This window comes from Rhinoraja longicauda, chromosome 8, assembly GCF_053455715.1.
Source record: "Rhinoraja longicauda isolate Sanriku21f chromosome 8, sRhiLon1.1, whole genome shotgun sequence".
In the NCBI taxonomy this organism is placed as follows: domain Eukaryota; kingdom Metazoa; phylum Chordata; class Chondrichthyes; order Rajiformes; family Arhynchobatidae; genus Rhinoraja; species Rhinoraja longicauda.
In genome coordinates this window covers 51,981,379-51,993,934 of record NC_135960.1, presented here as the reverse complement: position 1 = coordinate 51,993,934, position 12,556 = coordinate 51,981,379, and the positions used below count along the sequence as shown (strand labels likewise).

Here is a 12,556-nt window from a genome sequence, read left to right as displayed (position 1 = left end):
CGGTTCACCGTTTTTGCTGAAATCAGCCGAAATAACTGAGAGAAAAAAAGTTTTTACTTTTAAACCTCTGTAACTTAAAAAATATACGACCAAATTAAATACAAATTTCATTTTCGGCAAGCGTCCAGCGGTGTGATTAAGGCGGTGCAAAAATTGTGGCGCTACGGTTTACCGTTTTGCCGTAATCAGCCGAAATCACAGATATATATATAGGGATTTATATATTTATTCATATATATATTTATTCATATATTCATATACAAGATCTGAGTTTTAGTAGTATATAGATAGATGTCAAACCTAGATATCAAACAGTGCACAACACATGTTCTAACACTAGTTGCACCACTTGCATGTTCAGGTCAATGAAGAGGATGAGATTTTGAAACTTAAACAGGGGAGCTGACATGTGCTTTGGTGTTGGTAAAAGGGTTTATTCCCTTTCAGGTCCACCAGCAATTAAGGCAAGAATCTTCTGCAGACAGAAATTAAGAATTTTTCTTGGAGGAAGACCGTTGTTTTGGTATGCCCAATCATGACTGGAACTTGAAACGCTTAACATCTGAACTAGTTTGTTATGCCTTAGGCATTGTGCATGTTGCTATGGCAGTCCTACACAAAACTATCTCCATTCCCTCTTCAGTGCCAACATAAATCTGCCTTTTTATAGGAGCTAAACAATCTCAAGATGAACATAATTTGAAAGCAATTGGCTGTCCCCTGGTATCCAAGGCTTTGATAATTATTTTTTCCTGCTGCTAAATTTATTATTACAATCCATCTGCATAAAAAGAACTGATTAAAATGTAAGGTGCTGGCATACTGTTGACCAAACAAATAATTGCTTTTTAGAATATTCATGGTATGAGATAACTGCAGTTTGTCATCTGCCCATTGTTCCTACATTCTGCTCTACTGAAAGCTATACTGTAGTTCTTGCAAATAGTTGGAATTTAGAAAAGAACAATCCACCAGACTTAAAAGAGCCTGCCATTTTTAGTTAAGTGTCAAATCATATCATTCAAGTGGCATCTCTATAACTGAAATATTTCTATGGACTATACTTCTGCATATATAACAAAAAAAGTCAGTATTCCGTACCTATCACAATCCCTCAAATTTGTCATTTGCTAATCTTCCTTGCCAATCATAATCAACATCTCGACTGCTCATTAATCTCCATTCTGTGCCCCATCAAATGTGCTTTTCCTCTCTATTATTCCTCCTTTATTTCCTTATTACTATCTTATCTTGGTACTGGTACATCTATCAACATCTTATATACATTTTGAGCTGAATGTGTCTACAATTTCAATTTCCCACCAACCTCTCAGTTTAGAGTTTGTACAGTAATTGATCTGTACTGTCCAGATGACTGCTTTACCCACAATTTCTCAAGAATTACACTGTCTCGCTTAATCCTGTAGGATTAAGGTCTTTTTCAAAGTCTTGTTGCTAGAATAATAAAATGCAGCCTGCCACAAGAGGACTTTCTGATCTCAATCAGGTTGTCATAGAAAAGTGTTAAGTGGGAAGGGAAAATAGCTGTCCCTTCTGCACTTTTTAACATCACTTGACAAATACTGCATAAACTTGTCAGACCAGGCAGGATTCCAAATGCTCAAGTCAGAGGGTAGAAAAATTTCCAAGCAAAACAAAAGAGTGAATGATCAATTTGTTGCTTAATTGCTTAATTTGCATGTCAATTATAAATAACATTTAACTACAAGACATTATTTTTAAGGCTGCTTGCTCACAAAGACAGAATATTTCAAAAATATTTTGGTTGTGTTTTTTACCAGTCCTTTAAGGATCAAATTGCAGTTAAATCAATTTTAATTTGTTAAATCCAAAGAGCTTTTTGTTTCTTCCAATGAGCCTCTTATCTAAAGCTTTTAATTGATACAGGACTACATTTCTTAAGTTATAACCATTACAAGAATAATTTGGGATCTATTATTATTTTAAAACTTGAATTAAAGTTGTGAATTTCTGGTTTAACTATTATCCGCATCTCAGCACTGGCATTATCTTTAAAAAAAGGTTTCATATTAGCAGGCATGATGCAGATATTGTACAGTATTCAGTTTCAATATGTAACTCTTGTAATATTCATTAGCCTCTGCTCAGTCACTGCCAATATGTTTTCAGGGGAGATCAATGCTATTTATATGATCTCATGTGACACTTAAAAATAATGCTCTACCTCATGCTGATGCTCACTTTTTCCATTCTGTCAACATCTGTCATACTTGATTTTCTTGAGGTTACAATTTGATTAAAAAATATTTGTGGAATTTATTACATCTATTTGCGTTCTATTTTTGCTTGAACATTTTTTTTGTCTAGATTTTTTTTCTACTTTGGCCATGCTACGTCAGAACATAGTCTTGAATCAACGTCACCACTTCCAAGAATAAAACTGGCAATTACTCAATATAGACCGGAGTAAAATCCATTTCCAACAATATTTATTTACTACAATCCATAAAAAGTTGCTGCTGGCTTCCTACATATTTATAATCAGAGCTAACTAATCACAGACCCAGCAATATCTTAACATTTTATTTAAATGACTAACAAATGAATCCTCCATTAAATGACTGAATTTTTCAAGCAGTTGAAAATGAGTTGATGAAAGCAATAAGCTTGATTTAATCCACATGGATTTCAGTGAATCTTTTGTTAAGATCCTGCAGGGAAAGCTGATCTAAACAGCAACGGTGCACGAGATACAAAGGACAGTGGGAACCTGGAACTAAAATTGTCTCAAAGGTAGGAGATAAAGGGTATTGATTTACAGGACTTTTTATAACTGAAGGCTTTTACCAGTGGAATTCTATAATGCTCAGTATTTGGTTTTCTGCTTTTTCAAATAGAATAATGATTTGGTCTTAAGGATAGGAAGTGTGATGATGCAAAAACTATGTTTCATATTGAAGAGGAAAGGTTTTGATTTCAGAGGCAAGTAAGGTTGTCTGGTCAATTGAGTGAAAAAATAACTTTAATCCAGAGATGTGTGCGATAATGCATCTGGGAGGTGCAACATGGCAGCTGAGAGTGCATGACCACAAATTCTTAAAGGCAGCAGATAAAGTAGTTAAAATGTGCATTTTCCTTCATTGATTGGTGCATAGAGCACAAGATAATGTGACGACTATCACACAATACTTGTTAGTTCGGCATAGTTTTAGTATTACATATATTTCTAGTCACAACATTACAGGAAAGATGTGATTTCAGTGGAGAGGGATCAGAGGAAATTTAAGAGGAGTTTGCCAGTAGCAGAAAAAAATCAAGCCATAAGGATTGGATAGGATAGGACTGTTTTCTTTGGGAGAAAGGATGTAGAAGGGAGACTTAATTAAAGTATCAAGAGGTTAGAGAGGCCTATCCTGAGCAAATGGGAAACCATTTCCCTGTATTAAGAGATTAAAAGACAGGGCCATAGATTTAAAGTAATTCATAATTAAAGGAGTGATGAGGAAATGTTCTTTCTTCCAGAGAGTGGATGGACACTGGAAACTTTCACTGCATTTTGAAAAGTGCCTGGATGCGTATCTGAAGAGTCTCAATCCATAGGCCTACAGACGGGATTATTTTGAGCACACCATAAATGGGTCAAAAAACCTTCTGTGCAACAAATTTCCAAAGAGGGGATTATTTAGAGCACACCATAAATGGGTCAAAAAACCCTTTTCCAAAGATTCTAGTATTAATTTCTTGTTTTCTTTACATTTCAATCATCATTGTATTTGTGCTATGTTTGAAAATCCCAAAAAAACTGCAGATGGTGGAAATCCAAATCCAAAACAAAAAATAATGGAAAAAACTCAGCACATCATGCACCTTCCGCCGAAAGAGAAGCAGTCAACATTTGGGTCCGTGATCCTTCATCAGAACTATTGTCCTTGACTATTAATTTTGTTTCTCTCAATAATTTATGATCGATCTTCCATTCATGGATCTTCCATCAAAATCAGTAAGTGACATCCACCTTCCACTATCTCAGATACAGACGATAAATTAGCAGGCTTTGACTAACAATCCAAAATGATAGTTCAAATTACAGCTGTTAAATATGTTTCCAAGACCTGTCTTAAAAATCTAAAAGCAAGCACTGCTGATAATGGAAATACAAAATAATAACAGAAACTGCTGCATATACTATTTTATCATCTTTCTGATTCTGATAAAGGTCTTGGATGTGAAAATTTAACTAATTTTCCCTTTTCACAGATGCACTCTTATGAGTGTTTACAGCATGTTCTACTTTTATTTCAGACTTCCAGTACATGCAATTATTATTTTGTTTTCAACAATGGATATATTCAGCAGCTCCTGTAGTTTCTGTTGAGGGAGAAGTTAATGCGAATCTGAAACGTGACTAATATTAGTAACGACGACCCCAATGTCCTTCAGGGAAGTACATCTGGCATCCTTCCCCGTTTCACCCTATTACATCACAGAAGATCTCTGAAATGACCTAGCAAATCAACCCAGCAAATAACTAGTTGTATAGTTATATAACAAAAAAAGACATAATGCTGGAGTAACAATAGACAATAGGTGCAGGAGTCGGCCATTCGGCCCTTCGAGCCAGCACCACAATTCAATGTGATCATGGCTGATCATTCTCAATTAGTACCCCGTTCCTGCCTTCACCCCATACCCCCTGACTCTGCTATCCTTAAGAGCTCTATCTAGCTCTCTCTTGAATGCATTCAGAGAATTGACCTTCTGAGGCAGTGAATTCCACAGATTTACAACTCTCTGACTGAAAAAGGTTTTCCTCATCTCCGTTCTAAATGGCCGACCACTTATTCTTAAACTGTGGCCCCTGGTTCTGGACTCCCCCAACATTGGGAACATGTTTCCTGCCTCTAACGTGTCCAACCCCTTAATAATCTTATATGTTTCGATAAGATCCCCTCTCATCCTTCTAAATTCCAGTGCATACAAGCCTAGCCGCTCCAGTCTTTCAACATATGACAATGTCTTCCTGCCATTCCGGGAAGTAACCTAGTAAACCTACGCTGCACGCCCTCAATAGCAAGCATGTCCTTCCTCAAATTTGGAGACCAAAACTGCACACAGTACTCCAGGTGCGGTCACACTAGGGCCCTATACAACCGCAGAAGGACCTCTTTTTTGGAACAGGATACGACTTACATAGTAAATGGTACTGCCCTGGGGAGTGTTGTAGAACAGAGTTCTAGGGGTGTAGGTACATAGTTCCATGAAGGTGGGCAGGGTAATAGAGAAAGCTTTTTGCATGCCTGCATTTATGGGTCAAGGCATTGAGCTGGAATGGCATCTTTTACAACTCTCCAAGACTTTTGTACGGCCACATTTGGAGTATTTTGTACCATTTTGGTCACCCAGTTATATGAAGTATGTCATTAAAATGGAAATGATGCAAACAAGTTTTATGAGCACAGCACTGTTCCTGGGGCTATAAGGAGGTTGGAAAGGATATTATTTTTATTCCCTGGAGCATTGAAGGCTGAGGGGTGACCTTATAGATGTCTATAAAATTACAAAAGGCCATCGATAAAATGAATCGTCAAAGTTTTTTTCCAAAGGTAGAGGTTTCTAAAACTAGATGGCATATGTTTAAGGGAAAAAGGAAAGATTTAAAGGCGACTGGAATTAGGTCGTGGGCACCTTGCCCGGCATGGACCAATTGAGCCACAAGGCTGTTTCTATGCCATTTAATCCAAAGACTTCAGCCACAAATGACTTAAACAATTCACAATTTGCACCTGGTTGCATTACCATATCTCATCCGTGAAGAAGGGTTCTTTACCTTCTGCTGACCTAATAAAATTTTTTTTTATAGACTCAAGAATGAATATAATCTTTGATCATGTTGCACATGCAAGTGGGATCAGCATAGTGAGGCAAGTTGGCCAACATTGCTGAATTTGGCCTAATGGTCTGTATCTCTCCTTAACTCTATACATGCCAGTTCCTGTGTACATTCTGTCCTACTTGCAGGATAGACCCAAGGGGTGGAGATTTTATAATGGTCTACAGGTGGAAGAGTATAACCCTTGGAATCCTCTCTATTGACTTCAAACATAGGCAAGGCAATTTCTTCCACATTATCAATGGATATTCTTCCATAGCTGAAGAATATATGGAAGAACAAAGTAACAAATGCACAGAACATTTGATGATTAAGGATTTCCATCACTCATCATCAAAAGTGTCTTGGTAGCACTACTACTGACTGACTGAGTGCTGCCATATTCCATGCACTGCAGGTAGTGAGTAAATAAACACAAAGGCAAAACTACTTAACCTCATCCTCACCAATCTATCTATTGAAGATACATTCGTCCATGACTGCACTGGAAAAGTGACCAGTGCATTGTATTTAGAGAGATGGTCCTGTCTTCAAACAGGGATATTCACAATCATGCTGTATGGCTTAGAGCAGACTCAGCCAGATCTGAAGAAGGGTCTCGACCCGAAACGTCACCCATTCCTTCTCTCCCGAGATGCTGCCTGACCTGCTGAGTTACTCCAGCATTTTGTGAATAAATCGATTTGTACCAGCATCTGCAGTTATTTTCTTATATTCAGCCAGATCAAAACCTGGTCTCCATGTATCAATATTATTTATTGGCAGTAGTGGAAATGTGCACCACCACAATCTTCAACCTCATGGCTCAACATGTAAAATTACGAGGGGTACAGATAGGGTAGACTGCAAGAAACTTTTCCCCATATTTGAAGTAGATAAAACTGGAGAAGATAGTTTCAGTAACGGGGAAGAGATTTAGAGAGGACATAAGTGAGACCTTCTTCACCCAGACTGGGGGGGCAAGTACCCAGAATGCACTGCCCGACAGCATGGTGACACTGGGTCGCTGACAACATTCGTCTGGCCAAACACCTGAATCACCAAGGTACAGAGGGCTGGTAAATCTGAAGGAAAAAAATATTCATCTGGTTGGAGTTATTCTTTGCATGAAGGATAACATGGTTGTTGGAGGTCAATAACCTTTCGTCCAGATTATTAAACTGGATCAGCCACCATGAATAGGAAATTGGAGGCTTAGACTCTATGAATGATTATTTACATTACAATACCTTTTTACCATCAACAAAACGCAAGAGAAAAGTATGATGGAATAATCTCTATTTGCCTGCATGAGCAGTGCTTCAACAACACTAGCAAACTATGTTTTAGTCATGAGAAACAGAACTCACTACTGGTAGGCTTATTAACTTTATTGATACATAACTGTCAACTGTAAATGAATCCTAATATTGTATTTATAGTTTGTGCCCCACTATGTATTATGGAATTCTTTGGACTATAACCAAGTTAATTATACATTAAACAATAAAAAAATCTAGGCTTATCACAAAGTAGTAATAACTTTTCAGCATTCAAGACAATTATCTGCTGTGCTCACTAGTTCGTCCCAATAGCCATTAATAGTGGCAAACATAATAAAAAATGGAAAGATGATTTGGAATTGTTGAATGAAAAAAATGATATGATTTTAAATAAACTGATTATATCCACAAAAAAGACAAATTACTTAGTAATGTTACTTATTTAGGTTATACAATTGCAAGGTAATGTTTTTTTATATTGAAAATACATGCCTCACAGGAGTGTTCAGCACTCCAATTGCTGACAGCACATCATAAATATAAAGGAGGCAAACTCACCTTTTCTGCTACATTAGAAACTAGTGCAAAATGTAATCTTTTGCTCTATGGATCTTCCAATGCCATTTTATCCCGGCCCTGAGTGTTTGCTAGTCTTTGTGTGCTGCTCTCCTTACCTCATATCAATGAAAATAAAAATCCAAATCTGATATTGCACCACCTTCTATATTTCACCCCAACATTTAAAATATTTATAGAATAAGCCACATATTTTACATACTAAATCAGGATACATGCCTACCTCCACTGAGCCTTGTTGTGCAAGAAGGAGTTGCACTGGTCTGGAAGTTTGCTGTCATGGGACATAACCTCAAGGGACCTCAAGATCTGCTTGAAATTTGGCCTTTCCTATAGAAATCAAAAAACACGCACATATTAACGCTATAATCAAATTATTTCTTATTCAGTATAATGTCTTCCAGAAGTTTAGTTTAAATGAAAGATGCAGGACAGCAACATTTGGGGCAAATCCATTGACCTGATTGAAATATCCAAACAGCGATTATAATGCTTCATACCAATGATGGTATAAGAAGTACTGTTAAAATAAAGTATAACATTAATAATAATAATCCTTTATTCATCCCACATGGATAAATTAAATGAGTAGGCAAAACTATAGCAGATGGATTTCGGAGAAGGTCAGAGTGAAGTAATCTATTTTGGACCAAAGCAGATGTATTGTTTAAACAGCGAGAACAAATATAATGGAGGTTCAAACAGATTTGGGATTATGCTGATCATTAATATGTATTAGAAAGGTACTAAGAACAAATGGAAAAGGCTTTACTATGGAAATATACTATTTTCAACGCTGTTTACAGATGAATCAAAATAATTCCAGCTGTGCTTTTTAATCGTATCAATAACAGTGACCAATGCTAGAACGTTAATTCATTTCTTATCTGTACTACATTTTCTATATGGATATGCCAGAAACACAATTTGCTTCAACTGTCATCTGGTAAATATAAAAGCTGCAAATGCAGAATATCAGAGGTTTATAATTTCCTTGGCAATGTCCACTGAGTTCAAAGGTTCTATGGATCTTTTTATGTTAAAAGAGCACAGTTGATGGTAAATGCACACTCTCCTGTTAGCAGTTGCACTCATAAATATGACCTTCATTATTCTGAAAGCTGTAGACCGGTGTTTTGTCCTTCTTGCAAGCTGCTGCCAGAATTTGCTGGCTACACTTCTGGCCTAATAAAAGCAAGTCACAACATCCACGACAGCATCAAGAGAACACTAATGCCACTAAATGCCAAAGATCTTGTTAGCAATTGTCTGCAAGAATGGCACTTGATTTTTCAGATAATTGATGCTGATTGTATTTCTACAGGAGGGAAGTGTACAATTCTATTTAGTAATATTGGCCTTGAGAAGGATGGTGGCAGCTTCAAGATGTGGCATACTGCTGATATGGCAAGCTGCCCAATTAGAAACTGACAGAAACAAAGACCCAGGGTGACATCACTGTGCAGCAAACATGCACAGGAAAGCAGACCAGCAATCTCAAAACAGCTTCCTATTTTTCATGCAGCCACAATATATGAAGAATATGAATTTAGACTGCAATTTGAAACATTTATTGTGGTAAACAACAGCTCATAAAAGAGGCACGCATTTGAAAGTAACATTGTTTTATCTGATTAAAGGGCCTGTCCCACTTCTCTGATTTTTAAGGCGACTGCCGGCGACTGTCAAAGTCGTAGCAGATCGCCGAAAAACCTTCGATTTTTTTAACCCTACGACAATGTCTACGACTCCCCCTACGACAAGCTACGACAACCTAGCACCTAGGCAACGGCAAGCTGCCGACAAGCGGCGACCCATTCGTCACGACCTAGGACGTCCACCTACGACAAGCTACGATAACCGAAGTCAACCTACCTCCACCCTCGACAACCTACGACCCTGTCAGGTCACAACTGATGACAACGGGGGTAGCCATTTCACGTAATTTTGGCGCAAAAATGGGTTTGGGTAGGGTCTCCGATCATTGAGCATCATGACTACCAGGAAGCAACATATGATGACATTGCTCTTACATCAAATGCAAGCACTGCTGCTTGCTGCGGCCCTCATGCTTAAAATTCTGCAAGACAGAAAGACAAGAAGAATGGGGAAGAAGAAGCCCAAGAAGAGGTCTGTGTGGTTGAAGCCCTTGTCCCTGAAGAGACCCAATGCAGTGCAATGTCAAAATAAATGAAAAGAGTTCGCTTTTCAATGCAGTGCCATGCTTGTGTTTGTATTTGTTTTATTGGTCAAAATAATTGAAATTAAAATATTTGAAAGAAATGCCATGAGAAACTACTCTGAAATACAATAACTTCAAACATCAATCTTTGGTGAAAATGTTCAAAATTTACTTTATTCAAACAAACAAAATTCTTATAAAAGAAGGATCAGCACCAGCGACAACCAAAGTCACCTGGCGACAACCTACGACAGCGCCCACGACAGGATACAAGCTACGATTATTGGCATCAAGCCAGCTGTCGCCAAAAAATTTCGAACAGAGAAATTTCCGCGATGACCCAAGAACAGCTACGACTCATTGGAGACTACTCACGACCATGCCCGCCCGCGACACCCCGGCAACCGTGCGACGACAGCCTAGTCGCCGACACTCGCCTTAAAAATCGCCAAACTGGGACAGGCCCTTTACTTTTATACAGTTCATTGTTCTGGCTCACAATTTGTAATGTTACATTAGGTGGTTCAGCCTGCAGGGAGAATCATAATAGTTACAAGTGATCAATTTGTTTACATTTGTGAGACACTTACAAACTGAAGGAATAGATGAAAGTGGACATACTATAGTACTTTGCAATTAAATCTTTAAAACAGGCAACCCCTGCATTACAGTCGTATGCGTAACCAAAACTCATCCTTTCAGAATTCACAAATTATTACCCAGAAATATGAGATAAGAAATCAAGTTTGTTTTTATAGAGTTTATGCTAACAGTAAGTAAATCATCGCATTCTTTCAATATGCGTTTCTAGACATCTGCACAGATAATACGGCTTTGCATTAAGGAAAATCGCAGAATCAACTTTTTTCTAGGAATGCAACCCCCCCCCATTTGACATCTGGTCACAAGACAGGATTCTTGAACTGCGATCCATGACCACTGGTTTAAGTTTTATATTTTTTATTAATAGAATATATGGACAAATGGAGACTGGTGACAGCTTTTGCAATCCATGTAAAAATGTTTCCAAAACCTTCACTAAATGCACTGGATAACACCACAGGTTGAGGAGGTGCCCTACAGCAAAGACCACCCTCAACCAACTCTACCCGTCAAAAGCACCTCATGATAAGAATCACCTCAGTACTTACTCTGGGATCTGTTTCCCAACACTGATGCAGTATTTCTGCAAAACTGGCAGGACAGCTCCTTGGAATGGTCAACCTCTGAAATAAGAAAAGCAATGCATTAACAAATGAGAGTGTAAGAAAATATCCAAAATACATTCACACAAGCCAGTGCTTTCCCTCCTGGTTGTGATATGGTGCCTGCAACCATGTAGTTTTTCATTTAACCATGAATGTTTTCAGAACTTGCCAAATGCTGAGAGAAATATTACTAAATTGTCTTGTGTGCACACCTGAAATCAACTAGTGCGACATTTAGAGAGATTCACTGAAGACTAATAAAGACCAAATAACTTGGCTGATTTTTCCATGGTACCTAATAGGAACCAATATTTGTAATCATATTTGTACCTAGAGTAGAGAAATAGTAGGAAAAGGCAGGAACGGAGCATCTTGCCTCCCTCTCGTTGCTCTGCTATTTGATATTCCTTTAAGTTCTTTCTTTTTCTAACTCCCTCCCTCTCTCCCTTTCTCTCTCTCTCAGATTTGAATATAATGAATTACTCAGAAATCAGTTCATAGATAGACAATTTCAAAGATTTGCGACTCACTGCGAGCAGAAATTTCTCCTTGTCTCAGTCTTAAGTAGTTAGCCCGTAGACATGGACATGGACATGGGATCTGACACTCCCAATAGTTCAAAATATCTTCAGTGCACACTGGCTAAAGTTCAAAATTGGGATGTTGCCACTTGCATGTCAAAGATTCAGAGTCATAGAAATATTATTTTCCCCATTCCACTCTCAAAGTTGTTCAATAGCGGTTTCTGTATTAAATATTTTCCTGGATTCAGTTACTGATGTTCTCTATAAGTTGACTCACAGTTCTCTTCAACAAGTCTATTTTTTTTTTCCCAGTCAAGTGAGTTTATTGTCAAAAGCACAGATACAGTGAGATAAAGGTACAATAGAAGTCTTACAGCAGCATTACAGACACATAGATGTAGAGAACGCATAAAACAAGAATTGCATATAAATTCCACAAAACAGTGGAAAGAAAGAGAAAGTGGGAAAAAAACAAGACAATAGTGTAAAAATACACAATTAGAAAATAAATCCATGTTCATGCATCAGGTGGTTTGTGGTGTTCCATTGCCGAGGTAGGATTAGACTGTGCAGGTCGGTTTAAGAACCCGATGGGACTTCAGGCTTCAGTATTTCTTGCCCAATAGTTGCAGTGATAAGGCGGCACTGGAAGGAATGTACACATTTTCCTCTGCACAAAACTGATCAAAAGAAACTAACCGAGACAAGTTGCTCAGCTACAATGTTTTCATGTGGAAATTAATTTCCTTTAGTCTTCAACTGAACAACAAAATGCCTAATGCTCTGCACACAATCTCACTTGAAATCTGTTACTGCAAAACAAACCAAATGTCAATATGTGCTACAGCCTGCATGGATTCACATTAGGCACAAGTCATGCAAGTTGGGGGGGAGGGGGATAGTAGTGGAGGAAAGATGTAGAAAAGAGTTAA

At 37.9% G+C, this 12,556-nt stretch overlaps 1 protein-coding gene across 6 annotated transcripts in view; it reads right to left on the bottom strand.

Annotated features, from left to right (window-relative positions):
* Window positions 1-12,556, bottom strand: part of LOC144595968 (mitogen-activated protein kinase kinase kinase 20-like) — a 109,153-nt gene that overhangs the window by 55,393 nt on the left and 41,204 nt on the right. For all 6 annotated transcript variants that reach the window (XM_078403961.1, XM_078403963.1, XM_078403964.1 and 3 more), the window contains exons 9-10: window positions 11,044-11,118; window positions 7,934-8,040 (exon numbers count right to left, since the gene is read on the bottom strand). In XM_078403961.1, coding sequence (XP_078260087.1) covers window positions 7,934-8,040; window positions 11,044-11,118 — 182 coding nt within the window. The remainder of the gene's footprint in view (window positions 1-7,933; window positions 8,041-11,043; window positions 11,119-12,556) is intronic.